The sequence below is a fragment of the Pagrus pagrus genome, assembly GCF_965226575.1.
Source record: "Pagrus pagrus genome assembly, chromosome: 3".
NCBI classification, from domain to species: Eukaryota; Metazoa; Chordata; class Actinopteri; order Spariformes; family Sparidae; genus Pagrus; species Pagrus pagrus.
The window spans coordinates 13,574,651-13,592,955 of NC_140187.1; the positions used below are offsets into that span (position 1 = coordinate 13,574,651).

At 39.3% G+C, this 18,305-nt stretch overlaps 1 protein-coding gene across 14 annotated transcripts in view; it reads left to right on the plus strand.

Moving 5' to 3' along the window:
* atp2b2 (ATPase plasma membrane Ca2+ transporting 2) overlaps window positions 1-18,096 on the plus strand; it is a 132,407-nt gene extending 114,311 nt beyond the window's left edge. For 10 of the 14 annotated variants that reach the window (XM_084349206.1, XM_084349205.1, XM_084349200.1 and 7 more), the window contains 10 exons: window positions 154-388; window positions 5,286-5,465; window positions 5,573-5,660; window positions 5,863-5,969; window positions 7,484-7,675; window positions 8,104-8,317; window positions 8,417-8,628; window positions 8,739-8,846; window positions 9,015-9,197; window positions 14,145-18,096. In XM_084349206.1, coding sequence (XP_084205332.1) covers window positions 154-388; window positions 5,286-5,465; window positions 5,573-5,660; window positions 5,863-5,969; window positions 7,484-7,675; window positions 8,104-8,317; window positions 8,417-8,628; window positions 8,739-8,846; window positions 9,015-9,197; window positions 14,145-14,456 — 1,831 coding nt within the window. In that variant the 3' untranslated portion in view covers window positions 14,457-18,096. Of the gene's footprint in view, window positions 1-153; window positions 389-5,285; window positions 5,466-5,572; window positions 5,661-5,862; window positions 5,970-7,483; window positions 7,676-8,103; window positions 8,318-8,416; window positions 8,629-8,738; window positions 8,847-9,014; window positions 9,198-10,577; window positions 10,768-11,074; window positions 11,125-14,144 lie in introns of all 14 variants that reach the window. The other 4 variants (XM_084349194.1, XM_084349197.1, XM_084349196.1 and 1 more) reach the window with 3 other exon arrangements.
* Window positions 18,097-18,305: the final 209 nt, after the last annotated feature.

Sequence of the window (18,305 nt, forward strand, 5' to 3'; positions counted from 1 at the left end):
TTCTGTTTATTCAAAGTCACAAATGCATTTAACATTCAATACTGTATTAAGTGGATGCATCGGCAAAGGTTCTTTGAAAGTATGTGTTTTTTTTTCTAATGCTGGGTCACATTGACATACTAACTCTGACGATCCAACCACCCTTGATCACAGATGCAGCCATATCCTGAACGAGGTGGGAGAGCCGAGGCCTTTCCGTCCACGGGACAAGGACGAGATGGTGAAGAAGGTGATTGAGCCAATGGCATGTGATGGCCTGAGGACTATCTGTGTGGGGTACCGTGACTTCACTGGTGATCCTGAGCCCACCTGGGACGATGAGAATGGCATCCTCAATGACCTCACAGCCATCTGTGTTGTTGGGATCGAGGACCCCGTCAGACCAGAGGTAGGAGAGAGTGAGATGTTTTGGTAGCATACTGAATGTTGATGTCAAATGGACTATACAGTATGCATGCTGCTGTACAGCATCAGCAGCTTGCTGGCTTGTGTGCCCTCATCATAACTATACCTAAAGGTTTAACATATTTATGAGATCTCCTCTGTCCTTTCAATGGTTTTAATATTTTCAAGATTTATTAAGATCTCCATTATGTCTACTGTTTCACTTGTGTATGCTGCCCAAGAAATGATACAGTGCAACTGTCCAATCTTATATACATAAACTGGGAGGCATGACATTGGTGAGAAGTTGCTATTATTAGTAAGCCTCTTAAAGCACTATTTGTGGATGATGTTGGAGAATTAAATCTGTATTTGAAGACTTTATTGCCAAACTATATATAATGTAGTCACTACAGGAACAAAATCTGTAAATATTTACTGTGTGCTACTCTGTTGAAAGTCAGTTTTCTATATCTCCTAAATCTCATTTAAGTTTTTTCCTAGATTTAAAATCATGTGATTGTTAATAAGCCTCTATTCAGTTCAGCAAAGTTATTCCAGTTTTTTCCTAGAAAGCCCATAATTAGACACATAAACAGTTGTATGGAGTTCAGTTACATCAGACCAGCTCCTCTCATCACTTCATGAAATCACCCCCTTGTTTATAAAAAGCTGGAGCAGCAGGGACAAAGAGCGAACAAAGCAACAAGACTCTGGCGACAGTAGCAGCCTGCAGCTGGCAGAGAGGGATCAAGTGTTATTTGAAAGACTTGACATTAGGGTGCGTGTATGATCAATTGCTTCACTGATGATTATTGATTCATGAAATGCACACTCGAGACTGACTGATGTGCGCTGCTCAGGTTTTGTACGCTACTAATTTTTTTAATGTGCAGTTGCAGCTTGTGTTTACTGTTTCATACAGATAATATTTTAATACACTGATTTATTTATTGAGTCTTCAAATATGCAATTTCTGGGTGAGACATTGTACAAATATTGAGGTGTGGACTCAAACCCAAAGCAAATCTTGAAAACAGGTCTTCTGACCAAGCACATTTAGTATACTTAAGTACAGCTGCTACTTTACTTACTATTTGTTATTACTATTTTTATTTAATACATTAGCTCTACTATATATATATATATATTTATATTTATTTTTAATTCTCCAAAATGTCAAATGTTAAAGAACAATTAAAGACAGTTTTAAAGAGATTAAAACCTCCGAGGAATACATAATCTGAAACTAACTAATTTGGTGACATGGAAGGAGATTTGCACACAACAGTGAGAATGTGTTGCTCTGGTATTTTGTTCAACACCCAAACTGCATAAAGTAGTAAGACTACAGTAGCACGGCCCGGGCCATTACCAACAGTAGAATACTGTTTATATGTTTATAAGAATAATAACTAACAGTTAAAATGATTTCTTCAGTAGTGTCTTTCATGACAAGTTTAATTTGAGGAAAAGCAGTAATACATTTGTGAAAGAGAAAGTATCTGTATACAGTAGGAAAACTGACCTGACTTGACAGCTCATGTGCAGGAACAAGGAAGCAGGAAGCTAACTGACTACTGCATTATTCAACTTCCTCCTTTCATCTTTTTTTTCCATCCCCCTCCTCACTCTGTAACCCATCACGTTTTCTCATTTCCACCTCTCTCCACACTGTAGGGTTTGACTTTCCCCTCTCTCTGGTTTCTCTGTTTTTTCCTTCATGCCTTTATTGTCTCTTTCTGTCTGGAGCCAAGTTATGTAAACAGCTGAACAGACCAAAATAAAATAAAATAAAGGAAAAGACCATCATTTTCAAAGTAAATTAGTCAACAATCTTAGGAAGAACTAGACTAATGAGAAACTCTTTTTGTATCACAGTGTTATCAAAGCTGTATATTTAACAAACTACAGTATAGATTCATTCTGAGAATTGAACATAAAGAGTAAAAGTGGCAAGAAAAGTGCAGGACAAAATAAAATATTGGACATTGGACATGCAATAAGGCAGTTTTCCACATATCCTGCAACATCTGTGAATATATTCCCTTGCATTGCTCACAGCCTGGCAGTTTGCAGCACTTCTCCTTTCTTCCATCACAGAAGTCACTTAACATCTGACATTTTCAATAACTGGTGTGGAAAAACAGTGCTCTGAGCACCCCTGCACTCCAGTAACGTCCTTCCGGGTCTCTAAGTAAGGACCAGTTAATATTGGAAATGAGATGACTTTCCGCTGTGCTAAAAAGGTCACGCAGAGTAGTAAACATGTTTTGGGTTTGTTTATGAGTCTCCCAACTTCTTCCTCCAGAATGAGATTTTCTTTTAATAACTAGCTGCTCTGTAGGGTTGCCCCCAAAGAGACCAGAGAGGAGAGAACGGAAAGAAGAGGGAAAGATAGAGGAAGATAAACAGATTCAAAATCAGACTCATGTCAGAGGGATGACGGACTGCAGGAGAAGGAAGACGAGTAAGGAGAGAAACGGGAGGAAAACGAGAGTGTAACCAGATCCGTATTAGAGACACAAGAGGCTTGTTTTTCAGTCTCACCCACTAGCCTCCTACCCTCTTCCTTTGTCGGGCCAGATTGTATTTTTAATAAGCCTCCACTCTTCTCCTCTCCTCCTCTCTCCACCTCCTCTTTCGGGTGACCAGTCAACTAGAGCAGTGGGAATCCGAAGGAAAGGAGAGTAAAACAGACAGCAGGGATGACAGATAGGCAGACGGGAACTTGATATCTTGATAACAATGACTTGGTGATAGCAGGATGTAATATCTTGCTCCACTTGCCACAATATTTACTCCAAGAGCTTCTTTGTTATATCAGATCGCATTACTTCAAACTAACTCATGAATTAATTTGTCTGTAATTGTTTATTATTTACCACAAAACCAACTCAGCTCCTTGAGAATACTGATGTTAATGGCCGCTAAGTGCATTTATGTGAATAATATTGTCGTCACTTTCAGGATATATCCGACCTCTGTAACCTTTTCCTCTTCAGTCCAAAATTGTAACTGGGATTCATCTTTTACTTAGTGTTTTATTTTATGTAAATGATGAATTTTGTTTCTATTTTGCAATTCAGACTCAAATACTTCAAAACAGATTTTTTTTTTTTAAAGCATTGCATTTCTTATCTTTAGAGATACTTTGTAACTTTTGGAAGGAGAAATAAATCGTTCTTCATTTTACAAATTAAATGTTGAATTCAAAAGCAGTGAAACACACCCTTGCTCACTTCAGTAGACTCAGTAGTTGTGCTGCTTCAACCTTATTCAGTCTGTTATGACCAGAAGCTTATTATGGCTAATGTCCACAAACCTTAAGTATACATTGCTGTATTAAGAACTTTCCTGAGGCCTAATCTACATGTACACATACGTAGTATTTTTGAAAACGAGGTCCAAACAAGGTCGAGGTCTGAACAAAAAACACTGACGAGAGTTTCTGAGTATCTTCACCCTGGAAGAATTTTTCCAAAAAGCCAATTTTCAGTGACCTAAAATGCCATTTCTGGGTGTACGAAAGGCCAAACTGCTTTTTAAAAGCTTGTGTGTATAGTGGAGAGAGTCAGCTTACTGAATAAAGACTCTGATGTAGCAGGTTTTAGTATTTAGCATCAAATCAGAATTTTCACTTTCTGCACACAATCCTGCTTTAAAGCTATCTATGACGATCCATACAACAGAATTATGAGATGTGAAATTCATTTAGTAGAATTACATAATGTGTTTTTGTGTGTTTAACCTCTACATGTACGTCATTAAAGACCCACCCATCTTCACTGCTTAATTAGCTCCCTTTAAATGAGTAAAATCCTTCAGCAGCTTGATTCGACAGTTTAGTGTTCAATATGTTTCCACATTGCTGGGGCGGATTCATTTGTTTTTTTCATTTTATGTTGTACTTTGCATGTGTGTTTATGAGTACAAGTGTGCTCCCATGTGTATGTGCAGTATACCCAAGTGTCTGTGAGTGTGAAGTGGAAAGTGTGCATATTTCTGCCTCCGTGTGTGTGTGTGTGTGTCAGAGAGAAAAAAAAGTCTCAGGCCTGCGTACATGTGCAAATGGATGTGAGTTGCTGTTACTGTATGTGTGCACACGTTTGTTTATGTGTGGGTTTGGAGAGCAGTGCTCGCCTACACTGACCTTTGTCAGGAAGAAGATGTGTTTCTGAATAAATACTCTGCTTTTTGCTCGCTGGATTCAGCACGGATCAATCTCCATACACTAATAACTCCCAGTTATTCTACTCTAGACTACTATCTGGAGGGAAAAGAGCTCAGATAAAATGCTTCATTATACTGTATATCTCATTTATGCAAAGAGAGATATCAGAATACTGTTCAGATAAAAAGGTATAATGAAGCTACTAGTGGATTTCTTTGGTATATGAGAAACTTGTATGTGTGTATTGTTTGTACTAGTATGTTAAAATCAATCAATCAATGCCACTATAATCAATATTTTTATAGTAACAAGGAATCGCATGACTACTTGTAGATGAAGTATTTGTCTCCAGAGTTGGTGCACACCAAAATAGGGTTCAGAGGGCAGTGATATTAGACTAATGTTCATCAGGTGGCGAGAAACACAACTACATATTAATGCTAACGTTGCTCCAGATGCACTGGATGTTCACATACGTAGCGTTTTGATATCAAGTTTGTTGAAGGTGATAACATTTCAATTTTGTACGATACGATACGATACGATACGATACGATACGATACGATATGATACAGCACTTAGAATTTCAATGTTGTATTTACAATGCTGCCCCCAAGTGGCCAAAAACACAAAAAAATGGTTTTCACAGGTTTAAGTACTTGGTGTGTTGACTGTCTACACACATAATCTAATTGTTTTGTACACTTGTTTATGCATCACTCTATAGGTGCCCGATGCTATCCAGAAGTGCCAGCGTGCCGGCATCACAGTGCGCATGGTGACGGGAGACAACATTAACACAGCCAGGGCCATAGCCATCAAGTGCGGTATCATCCACCCAGGAGAAGACTTCCTCTGCATCGATGGCAAAGAGTTCAACCGGAGGATCCGCAATGAGAAAGGAGAGGTACAGTAACTGCTGTCAGAGTGAGCCAGAGAGGCTGAGCTCAGGTAGAGGAACTTTTCTAAAGCTAAATCACAACCACCTGTCTTTTTCTTTCTGCTTGTGTTCAGGTGGAGCAGGAGCGGATTGATAAGGTTTGGCCTAAGCTGCGAGTTCTGGCCAGATCATCCCCAACCGACAAACACACACTCGTCAAAGGTGAACAAGTCGCACTATTTTATATTCATTACTGCTGATCTTGTTTAAACATTTGCAGATGTTTGGGATTTGCAAAGGCAGTAAATAACTGCTCTTATTCTGATAAAGATTGCTTGCATTTCAGGGTGCTTTCGTCAATGTGTGCACCCTGCTGTATGTGCTGCTTTGTTTACGTGTGTGTGTGTGTGTGTGTGTTTGACAGGCATTATTGACAGTACTATGGTAGACCAGAGGCAGGTGGTGGCTGTGACAGGAGATGGGACCAATGATGGACCTGCACTTAAGAAAGCTGATGTCGGCTTCGCCATGGTGAGCATACCCCATTATCTTTTTTTTTGTTTGTTTTGTTTTGTTTTTATCTCATACTTTTACTGCCTTGCTTGGTTCCTTTTGAGATTGATCTCGGTCAACATCTGCAGATGTCTTCTTCACCTCTGCAGTATTTAGGGTTTCTTCTCAGACACACTGCCTCTGGCTGCGTAGATGAGGAGCTCCCCCTAGTGGATTTCTGTGACCACACAATTTCTCTGCAGTGCATTATACTTTTCAGACGACAGAAAGAAAAAAAATTACAATACTGATTCTGTTCTTCTTGTTACTTACAGCTTTATATTTATTTGTTTTATTGCTGTGGTGCTATTTTCTCATTTTCTGCTCCCTTCACAAATTAAGTTGTTTTGCTCACCCAGAGCACCATTTCTTCCTTGGTCCAATAACGTAATGCAGTGGTTCCCAGCTTGTTTTGACATGACTCCACAGCCCTATCAGATGAGCTTCAGTATCCCTTCATTGTCAACGTCTGTCGCGTTCTAAGTGATTTTAAACTGATTGTTAGCTAGCTTCTTTTTTTTTATTTTTTATTTTTTATTTTTTAATTCAAATAGGTTTGGCAACATTTGTGTTTGTTTTACTACTGCCTGGTGTGGCCTTTACTTGTAGCTCTTTATTTTGACTTCTGCTCAAACATGTTAACTACTTCTCATACACTCCCAGTCACAGCATGTTACATTACAACTGACTAAGGTTTGATGGAGGTGTGTCCAGTGTAGCTGTAGCTGTTAGTTAAAAGTATCCTGTGGAGATTCTGATCACTCGTAGAGCTATTGAGCAGATTTTTTTATTTGTGAGTCCCCGTTTTGTTTGTCTCAGCACACAAGTGCCCGCAGGTGATAAGATAAACATTTCTGCTGATGGTTTCACACTGTTCCACTTATCTGCAGGAGGTGGTAATGTGTTGAGAAATGCAGCAATGCATCAGCAAATATTGGTTGGTAAACTTGCATTTAAACAGAGCAGGTTTTAAACCTTCAAGAGAAAATGGCCTTATAAATGTTTTATGAGGAAAGAAATGTATTTATGCTACTTGTCAGAGCTCAAGGATGCATGCAATGCCTTTTGGTGAGCAGCTCTGAATTTATAATAACATTTGTTTGTTTGCATTGATTGCGCTGACATCGCTTCAGGCTGTGATTTTAACCTCACATGGATTAATTGAATGGAACACACTCACAAACATGCACTTACATGTAGGATGTTTTTTTACAACTATCGAGCACATCGAACCACACACACACACACATACACACACACACCTTATTGAGTCTGCATCACCATCCATCATCAGAGCTGACTCGGGTCCACAGTCCAGTTTTGTCCAGTGTCTGCAGAGTTAATTTAGACAGATTTCTATCATTTTTCTGTGCGCTGGGTCGGGGAACAGTGCAGTATGATGCAATAGATGATCATCACATTTAGTATCACGATAGATGTGTGCCAGCACAACCTAGTTTCTTTCTGACTGCACCTTTCCTTCACTCCTCCAGGGTATTGCTGGCACAGATGTGGCCAAGGAGGCGTCAGATATCATTCTGACAGATGATAACTTCAGCAGCATCGTCAAGGCAGTAATGTGGGGCAGGAACGTCTACGACAGCATCTCCAAGTTTCTTCAGTTCCAGCTTACTGTCAACGTTGTGGCCGTCATAGTGGCTTTCACTGGCGCCTGTATCACACAGGTCAGACCATGAAGTTTATATACTATATACAATACATCTAATATTACATCACAGGGAGATGCATTAAGATAATGATTGAAATGTCACAAAAATTGTAAATAGATATAAATATCTACAGCATTAAAAAGCATTAAATTATGATAAATAGAAAAATGTAGATGTTTGCACTTTGCTTCCCTGGTAAAAATGTTTGCTGGGGTGAAAAAAGCACTACACAAGTAGAAGTGAGGAAGTGGCTCATATGAAGCCTGCTTGGGGTCACATTTACTTATTTACAGTTTGGTCACAATAACTTTACAATTTACTGAAGAACAGGTGGGTGATAAAGCATCAATTAGTTACTAGTACTAGTTATTATTTACTTTCTCCTCCTTTGGTTGTTTTGAAGTTATTGGTTCTTACTTGCACTTTCCGATACATTTCCACAGGACTCTCCCCTGAAGGCTGTGCAGATGTTGTGGGTGAACCTGATCATGGATACTTTTGCATCTCTGGCCTTGGCGACAGAACCTCCCACAGAGTCTCTCCTGAGGAGGAGGCCATACGGTCGCAACAAGCCTCTCATCTCCAGCACCATGACAAAGAATATTCTCGGACATGGAGTCTATCAGCTCGTCATCATCTTCACACTGCTTTTTGTCGGTATGGACTGTTACTTGGCTCCGTGGTACACCAGTTCCGCACCAAAGTTCATTACTCACTACTACTTCATACTAATAGTTTATTTTGTTCCCGCTGCAGGTGAGCAGATCTTTGACATTGACAGCGGCCGTAATGCTCCTCTCCACTCTCCTCCATCTGAGCACTACACCATCATCTTCAACACCTTCGTCATGATGCAGCTCTTCAACGAGATAAATGCCCGGAAAATCCACGGAGAGAGGAACGTCTTCGATGGCATCTTCAGGAACCCCATTTTCTGCTCTATTGTTTTTGGCACCTTTGCTATGCAGGTAGGCAGATGCAAAATTAATTGATTTGATTAATGATTTATTTTTTGTTGGTAATTCACAAGTTAAAGTCTTTTTATGTATTTTCATGGCTTGTACTTTGCTTTGTGCAGATTGTGATTGTGCAGTTTGGAGGGAAGCCATTCAGCTGTCAACCTCTGGACCTGGAAAAGTGGATGTGGTGTGTTTTCCTCGGGCTGGGAGAGCTTGTCTGGGGACAGGTAACATGCAAACTCATCTGTTTCTCTTTCTTTCCGTATCCCACTGTGCTTGTTTTCTTGCTTTAATTCTAGTTCACCATCTTTTAAACTTCCTCTGTATTTCTCCTCTGTGCTGGAAGCTTGTCAACTTGCCTTTTGACACAGTGCTCTCTCTTCTCTGTGGGTCAGGTGATAGCCAGCGTACCCAATAGCAGGTTGCGCTTCCTGCGGAGGGCAGGCCAGTTAACTCAGAAAGACGAGTCGCCAGAGGAGGATGTGAATGAAGATAATGAGGAGATCGACCATGCAGAGAGGGAGCTGAGGAGAGGGCAGATCCTCTGGTTCAGAGGACTCAACCGCATTCAGACTCAGGTGAGGACACGAGTACTCAGTTCCCATGTTGTGATTCGCTTTTTCATTTCAGAGAAAGATTTTACTGGATGGATTCTGGCTGAAAGAAAGAATATATGGATATTTGAAATATTGATTTAAACAGAGTTACTATAAACAAGATCCTTTTATCGACACTTAATAATAAAAATTGATGGTTATGTTTAGTCGGTTAAGCAGCAAATAATATCACCAAGATTAAATGTGATGCTTTCTGTTTGTCTGTGTTTGTCATATAATCAGTTTTCAGTAGGAACCACCTCATTACCTGACATAAAGGAAGTACTAGACAATGTTATATGTTTTTCATGTTAGTCAGTAACAGCTTTAAAGTCATTTTATTTGAAGATGATTTATTTAGGTTCATGAAGATGCAGCGTTCTCACTCATGACTGAGGCGATCACCAGTGTGGACCTTTGGAAGATGGACGGACAAAGTTCGGGGTTAAACACAAACGGACAAAGTTACTGAACTGTTCTCACTGTGACTGTAACTCTGCACACCGTTATCACTGTGATACACGAGACAGTTTGGCTTGTATGTTGGATTTGATTTCATCTCACTGACGTGTCTGTAATGGTCCAGGGTGAAGCTATCCCACGTCAAGATACCGTGAACCAGCATCCAACAGAGGCAGCCAAATGTCGTTAAAGGACAATAGAAATACAGGTTTTCAGTATTTAAGGAAAACCGTGGTTTCAATATGGAATCAATAGCCAGAGCAACAAAAGTAAAACCATAATTGTACTACAGTTTTTCTCTAATACCTGTAAAGTAAAATGAGTGGATACCTTGAAGGATGTAAATGGCTGCCTCTGTACGCTATACATTGACTAGCAACTCTTTTAAAGGGTCAGCTCACCCAAATTAGCAAACTCATTTTCTGTCTTACCTTTTACAGTATCTAGCCATGCAGATAGTTTTGGTTTTATTTGTGTAGGTTTCAAGAGTTCTGACGCCAAGCACCAAATACAAAGAAGGTGAATGGAAATTAGAGACAACATTGGAGAAATTACAGTTAAAATGTTCAACAGCAGCACCTCTTCCCAGAAAAAGTTTTGTCAATGCAGTGAGCACCACGATTAAAAAATCATTCATGTCCTTTGTATTTGGGTGGTGGCTTAAATCCTTTAAGGTAAGAAAAGATGTATTTTCTAATTTGGGTGAACTAACCTTTTGAGTCAAATTCAGCATTTGGTAGAGGGGATACTCCACCCTGACCTTTCGCTGTCCCCCCTCATTGAGACACTTTGTGCTCATTCTACCACCAAAGTCACTCAGCCAGTCGACCTGTGTTGCCATTTAGTCCCTGTCACTCTGAGCAGCCATTTGTCCTCTCCTGTCCCGCTCTTCTCCCACAGATTGAAGTAGTCAACACCTTCAAGAGTGGCACCTCCTTTCAGGGGGCGGGGGCTCTGAGACGCCAATCATCCACCACCAGCCAGACCCAGGATGTAACCAATGTTTCTAGTCCTAGTCACGTGTCCTTGTCCAATGCCCTTTCCTCTCCTACAAGCACTACTGCTGCTACTGCTCCTCCCACTACTGGCCGTGAGTCAGATCTCTGTCAGTCTGCTTCTCTGCTCTCTTTGCTTCAGGGGTGCCATCATGTCATGAACAAGAAGTTATTTTTCTCCGCACTTTGTATGGCTTATTATTCTTGAAGCAAATTACTTCACAGATGGCATCCCTGAAGATTTGTCTTTTTTTTGTCTTTCTTGCTATCTGCTTTTTTCATTTCCTCTCTTTCTTCTGTCTTTTTTTGCTGTTCATACTGGATTTCAAATTCATCTTGATATCTCCTCCCATGCTTGGGTGTACTGTCCTCTCATTGGTGAATGTGTGTTTGTTTCCTCAGAGTGCTAGGAGCGCAGGACTAAGGGTGATACCCACGGCGTGACATTTCAGGTTGTGAGTTTGTCTCCCTCTGCTCACCTCCCCCACATCCATCATCCCACCCTCCAATCCTTCCATTTTTATGTCTTGACAGACCTTGATGTGAACTAATTCCAATCAACTCACCAAGGGACTGAGTAAACATTCAAGTATAAGTTGCAATGTTGTCTTATTTTGTCTGTGAGTTTGTATACTGACGAGGCAAATCACACTGAATTGAGCTGAAGCAAATTTTTGCCTGCTATGTCGTGTATTCTCCAGCTGACACACAAGAATCAAACGTTCTTTCTAAATGGGGAACCCAAATGGTGCAACTAAAATCTACCAACAAGGGAGGACTGTCAGTATCAGGGATTATCTCTGCTCTTGTCCACCTCCATCTTCTCTCTCTCTCTTTGACACACAGACACACACTCTGTCTCTTTATCCACTTGATGAAAATCAGATGTTAAACTCTGCTCAGGGTGTGTGGACAGGAGAATCCCCATTAAGCAGTACTGCACCAATAATTCATCCCGTCTTGTCGCTTCATACTGTCGGTGTAGTTGACTGTCATGTTGCCATAGTTACGGACATAGATGCTCTGCAGCACCAGCGACAATAATTCAACCCCCCACCCGTTTCTGACACCCCATCAGTGTTACTTGTCAGACATCCTGTCACATGCACTCATCCAGACAGGCTCCTCTTATTATTTTTCTTTGTCTGTTTTGTCTCCTTATACCTTATTCTGCCACAGTTAGACAGTAGCAGTACTACAAATTTACAGTATATACAGTATTCATATAATGAATCATATGTTTGTAAGTTTTAAAGAAAAACAGTACACTGGGGTGCAAATGTCATTATAATTTACTAATTGAATATAATAAAAGTGCAAAATAGCATTTCATTTAGTACAGCTACCCATAGAAAACTATATAACTAACTATGATATACTAATATTTTTTAGATATGATATAATTATTATAATAGAAAAATACTTTTGGACGGACCTGAAGGCAATTGGGATTCAAATTTTCAGTGGTTGAATGATTGATCAGAGAGCAATTTTTATTTAACCACCTGATGGTCATTAATCAACCAAAAACACAAAACATTTAATGATATAATGTTGTACTCACTTAACATCAATACGCTTTATTGCTTTTGGGTTTCAGATAAAGCAATTCATTTGAAGACATCACCTTCAGATTTTGGATTCTGTGATGAGCATTTTTCAATATTTTCAGGCATCTGAACATCCAAACATGAATCTGACAGCTATTCATCTATAAGAATAATCATTAGCTGCAGGCCTAAAAATATGCTGATACATACAGTACATATATTCTCACATTAGTGATCCATAATAACTATTTTTTATTCACAATTTGAGATTCACCTTCATTTCAGTTCAAGTTCGGGTTAATTTATTTGTACCCGTAGATTAATTTGGTTTGTAGTAGAAGACAAGGCATCCGTCTGGACACACATTTTACAACAACACTGACGAGACAAACATAATAAAACATGATAGAAGTACTAATAGCTCCACTGATCAGGACTTCAGAGAGGAAAATTAAATAATTAGCCACTTAAAAAGTCAACAAATAAGATAAAATTCTATTTTCACTAACTAACTAAATAGTTAATAAATAAACATTGCTTCTACAGCATCTCTGTATATTTGATAGATTTGTTAGCACTGGAATTACATTTGCAACAATAAACATTGTATCTCTGGGTTCAGCTCACAAAAAACCTTAAAAAAAAGAAGATTTCACACAATATAATCCTGCAGAAGTAGTTTTATGATGTCAACAGGAGCCTTATTGATGCAACCACAATGACATGATGTCCCTTTTGTATGTTTCACATATACCCCAGTGTACTAATATAATCATTCAACATCAATACTCTTTGAAGCATCAAAGTATGTTTGTAGAACTAAATTTCAGCAGATTTGTACACACAGACAATGTTTTGATTAAAGCAACACTTTCCAACACTGGAAAGAACTGATATACAAATACTATCTTTCTAACTAAGCTGTTTGGGGCCTATACTTGAGTGTTTACTTAGATGTGCATGGAGTTGAAAAACATGCTTTGACCGTCAGACCTCTGACAGTAAACTTATTATTTTCATTATTCACCTCCACATGTTTCGTGTCAGCAGTCTGTGTGCCAATGTCCACTTCTTCACCGTCCTGTTGTCTTGTTGCATGTGGTTTGTGTTTACTTCCTGTGTTCATAATATCTAAACCTGCTGTGTTTGCTCGTTGTCTAAATGCCACTGTTTTGTTTTTGTTTCTTTTTGGATGTGTCGTTCTGTTGTAAATTTTCACTGCAATGCTGGTGTTGAGCCACCGTCTTCATGCAGCCTTGAGTTTGACTGTCTCCATTGCCCTGTTTAGGGCTGTGCTTCACCCACCCTGTGCTATATCTGTGTGTTCATGTGTCCCATTCAGAGTCTGTGTGGATATTTTCCCAGACAGTTCTCTGGTACCTCAAGAAGTTTTTAAACCACCTGATTGGATCTCTCAGATCTAACCTCCTTCCTTCTTACTGACCTTGTCCACCAGATTTCTTCAAACTTGCATGTGATATTCTCCTTTAATTTTTCTGTGAGCATTCCATTTATTAACGTGGCTTGTTTCTAGGTATACAGCACATTGGACTAAAGCGTATACTTACAACGAGCGTTTGTGTTGCTTTGGTTTTTCTTGAAATGTATGATTTTGTTGTGTTTTTTTATGATTGTGTTCCTCACGGCTTTTCTTAGTGCACGCCAAAAAATTGAGTGACTTGTGAACTGTAGTCATCTTGTGTGAAAAGCAGAACACAGACTGCAGTTACCTTCTCTCTTGTCCCTCCTCCTCCTCCTCCTCACCTCAATTGAGAGGTTCTCTCCTTCCCCTCTGTCCCTTCTCTCTCCCAAATCCTTCTTTCCTCTCATCCCAAGGGTCCCTCCAACCCTTCCATTTTATCTGTGGCATCACCTCTCATCGTTCTTTCTTCTCTTTCCTCCCTTTTTTTTTTTTACGACAGATCCGTGTTGTGAATGCATTCCGTAGCTCCCTCTATGAAGGCCTGGAAAAACCAGACTCCAGATCATCCATCCACAACTTCATGACACACCCGGAGTTTAGGATAGAAGACTCCACGCCCAACATCCCCCTCATCGACGACACAGATGATGATTCCGCTCGGAGGAGGGGGAAGTTCTCCAGCCAGCCCTCGTCCCCCAACAAGAATAACAATGCCATCGACAGTGGCATCAATCTCACCATCGACACCAGTAAATCAGCCGCTTCCTCCAGCCCCGCCAGCCCTCTTCACAGCTTGGAGACCAGCCTCTAACCATGATCTTAACCTCAGCTCTTAATGTCATTTCCTTGCAGTCTGGGGGCACCTCCTTCAATTCCTCCAGACCTTTAACTGCAACCTTACACCTTGTCATCCCCCAAATTTCACCCAGCTCAATTCTCATTTCCAGCTCCTCCCCTTAACCCCACATTTACCACCACCACAGGACAGGTCCTGTGGCAAGATCTCCATCTTTGCTCCCCTTAACCTTGAGCTCTTAAAGCTCCCCGCTCCTCTCGAAATGGAGAAAATCTAAAGTAATACGGCAAGGTGAAAAGAAAAACAAACTTAACATACAATCAAAAAAGCTCAACAAAGCCACAAAACCTACACAGCCATCCTGCTTTTGTGGTTGTATGTGTACGGTGGAGGCAGTGGCGGCGGTGGTGTGTATGACTATATGCGTGTTAGCATGTACTGTATTAAGCGTGCCGCTGACTGCACATATGTATAAACTGTGTCTTTGGTGGCACCGGGAGGAGGACGATGAGGAGGGAGACACTGCGGAGGAGTAAAAATCATAAAACAGGACAGACTCTAAACTCCCCTTACACTCCCTCTCCTCAACAATAACATTGTCAATACTGATAATAGTTTAAATTAAATCAAACAACATTGTTATTATTCTGATTCTCATTCTGATTATTATTGTTATTATTATTGTTGCTCCTGCATGAATGTACATTACCCAAGTTTTATTTAAAAGGGTTTTGATTTTATCGGAGTTCTTTCGTTGTGACGGGCTAGGCCTCGCGGTGGACTACTATTTTAAAGACAGCTTCTCTGAGTTCCTGGCCTGCAAAGTTCCCTCTTCTGTGTGGCATGAACATGTACCCGACTGTAAAAATTTATTTCATCCATAAACAGAAATGTGTAACGAGGTGGTAGGGCTCAACTTGCACAGTAGTTTTGCACCTGTCGGAAAAGAGGAACGCAAAATAATATTGATGATGATAGCATTTATGGGATATATTCTATAAATATAAATACATATAAATATATTTAGAGAGAGTTTATCTTTGTTTGTCGGCATGTTGCCTTGTTCCTGCTTCAATGGCTCAAAATACTTTGACTTATTTATGTCTTAAAGAGAATGTAATTTGTTTACAACCTCGTAGAGATAAACTTCCTGGTTTGTAGAAGGAGAGAGGCGAAGCTGGAGCTCAGAAGGACCAGAGCTGTGTTGGTGTGTTAATACTGAAAAACCATGTGCTGGAATTTGCCTGCTATCTTTTCAAATATTGTAGATATTTTTAGAGGATTGACAAACAAAAAGAAACCAAAATATAATGGGATACGTAGTAAATGTGGAATCTTAGTATTACGCTATATGATTGTTGGGATCAAGTTGGAGTGGCTTGCCTTTTCTAAACGGAGGCCTCCTTTTTGTGACAGAGGGGGAATATTTAATTCTTTTTTCACTTCTTCTTCTTCTCTTTTTTTTTATTGTGTTTTTTTTTCTGTGCTTCAGCACTGGCCTGGGGTCAGGGCTCGAGTTAAAGGCTGATATCAGGACCTTTACAGTGAACTGTCTTCTAGATAAACCTGCTTGTTCAAAGGACTTGATGTTTTAAAAATATGTGTGACCATCGAAAAGGCTGCAATCGAGTCATATTAGAAAATCTGCAGAGTTATATTTGGCTTATCTGTGCCGCACGGAAATCAGACATTTGTTTCTTTTTTTTTGTTTTTCTTTAACAATTTGGAATATATTGTGTTGTTTATATTTTATTTAATTTTGATTTAATTTTTTTTTTGTTTCCTTTTTTCCTCTCGCAGAGGGACACACGCAGCCCCACAAAGCTGTTGGCATTTTTAACATCTAAGAAAAAAAAAAAGGAAAAACTGACAAAAAAAAAAACAGATTACAACAAAAATGGAATGTTGCTTTGACTCTTTTTCTATATATAAAAAAGACGATCCTTTTCTGCACTATCTGGTTATGAATGAAAACTTCTGTGGTGTAATTCTAGATGTGCTTTTGTGTGTTTTAACCAAGCTTGTCTTCCTGCCGTCACAGAATATACAGTACTCTAGCATCTCAACTGTACTCACTAGTTGTAAACTATTTATTGTGCTTTTACCAATCAGACATTACCAGAGAGAAGTTACATACAGAATGCACATTTACCCTGTCTTATTGCACTCAGAAGGACAAGGCCACTTAACTAGCCTGTACTATTGTTATTTCTATTACTAACCGAAGTCATTGGCAAGCATGACGTGATAGGCTCATTATGCAACTTGAAAAAAAATTGACGGTTTTTCTACTTTTAAAAAACTCCTATACACTACTACAGTATATACAATCATTTATCCGAGCATCTTTTTTCTTTTTTATATCCTCCTCCTCTGTCATTTCCCAGTCGATCCGTCCATCTGGAGAGGGTGCACAAGCTTTACCAGTCAGCTCAGGCGTGTTGAAACAGTCACATGGACCATTTGAATAAAAATCTGTCTTATTTAAGTTGGAAAAAAAAAAAAAAAAAACAGTCTGGATTCTGATCTTCTGCTTATAAGCTGTCGATTTATTTTGTTTCCTTTCCAAAGTTTTAACTTGACAGTTTGTTTGTTTATTTGTCTGTAAAAAAATTTAAAACAATAAACAAACAGCATTTTCAATAATGATAATTTTAAAAAAAAAGACTTAAGCCAACATTCTCAATCCACTTTTACATCCAGGAGGACATTCAGCTTTAAGAGGATGCAAAGACGACAAGTTCAAAAATAATCTTTGTAAATACAGCAATGAGTCCACTGAGGACAGAATAACTCCATGCGGACTGGTGTTGAAAACAGGAACTCTTCCTGACTACATCTACCATCATGCACCACAACGAGTCATACTGCCGACGCAGCTGTTTGGCTGTATGTAATCAATCACTGCTCCTGTCAGAAACACACAAAACATCGTGATTACATCCAAATGATAACACGTGTTGTAACAACCAATAATTATGTTGACGATGACACCGGCAATGATGATGATGATGATGATGATGATAGTGCTGATGATAATGATGATATCAATGATACTTCTTGCAATATACTCTCACCTGCCTCGATGTACTGTATTTAGCAGCATGCAGTTTGTGGAACAAAGAAAAAGAGAAATGCCAACAGATAACTTTTTGGCATACTTAGCCATTTATGGGTAAGTGATTTAAGTGTTCATCTTGTTTTTATGATATTTTTTTTATCTATACAATAATTGTAAATAAAGAACTCAATGTCTTTGTTCATTTAATACTATGCAAAAAGTCATGCTTTTCTGATTGTTACCCACCCTTAATCCTAGAGTGTGTTGCTGGAATGTTTGTGGTCTCAAAAGTCAGTGAAAACATGTGATGTAAATTATTTTATAGCTTGAGGAAAAAGTTAAATGATGATGAAAATTATTATTATGATACCGTGACGAGGAGGATGATAATAATGGTGGTGACAGTGATGATGATGATGATGATATTGATGATGATGATGATGATGAACTGTGACTCTTGCCGCTTGACTGTCCCATTTACCACACTCCTGACAGGAGCGCAAGTGAAAAACATAATAAAAACAAAAAAACGAAAAATCACTAAATAAATCTCCCAGAGCAGCATGACCCAGCATGGTGTGTCCTGGCCCCGTGTGACATGTCCTGTTCTGATTCGTTGTGCTTCACCTAGTGTCCACTTGACTTTGATTGTTTTTCCATTCTCATTGATTGGTTGCAAACGGTTCTGCTCAAAGCACATTTTGGGGATTTTCAGTTTGATAAAAAAGATGATGTAATATACCTACAACCAGCGGGTCCCAACCTTTTAACCTCATGACCTCTTAAAATGAGGCATTACTCCT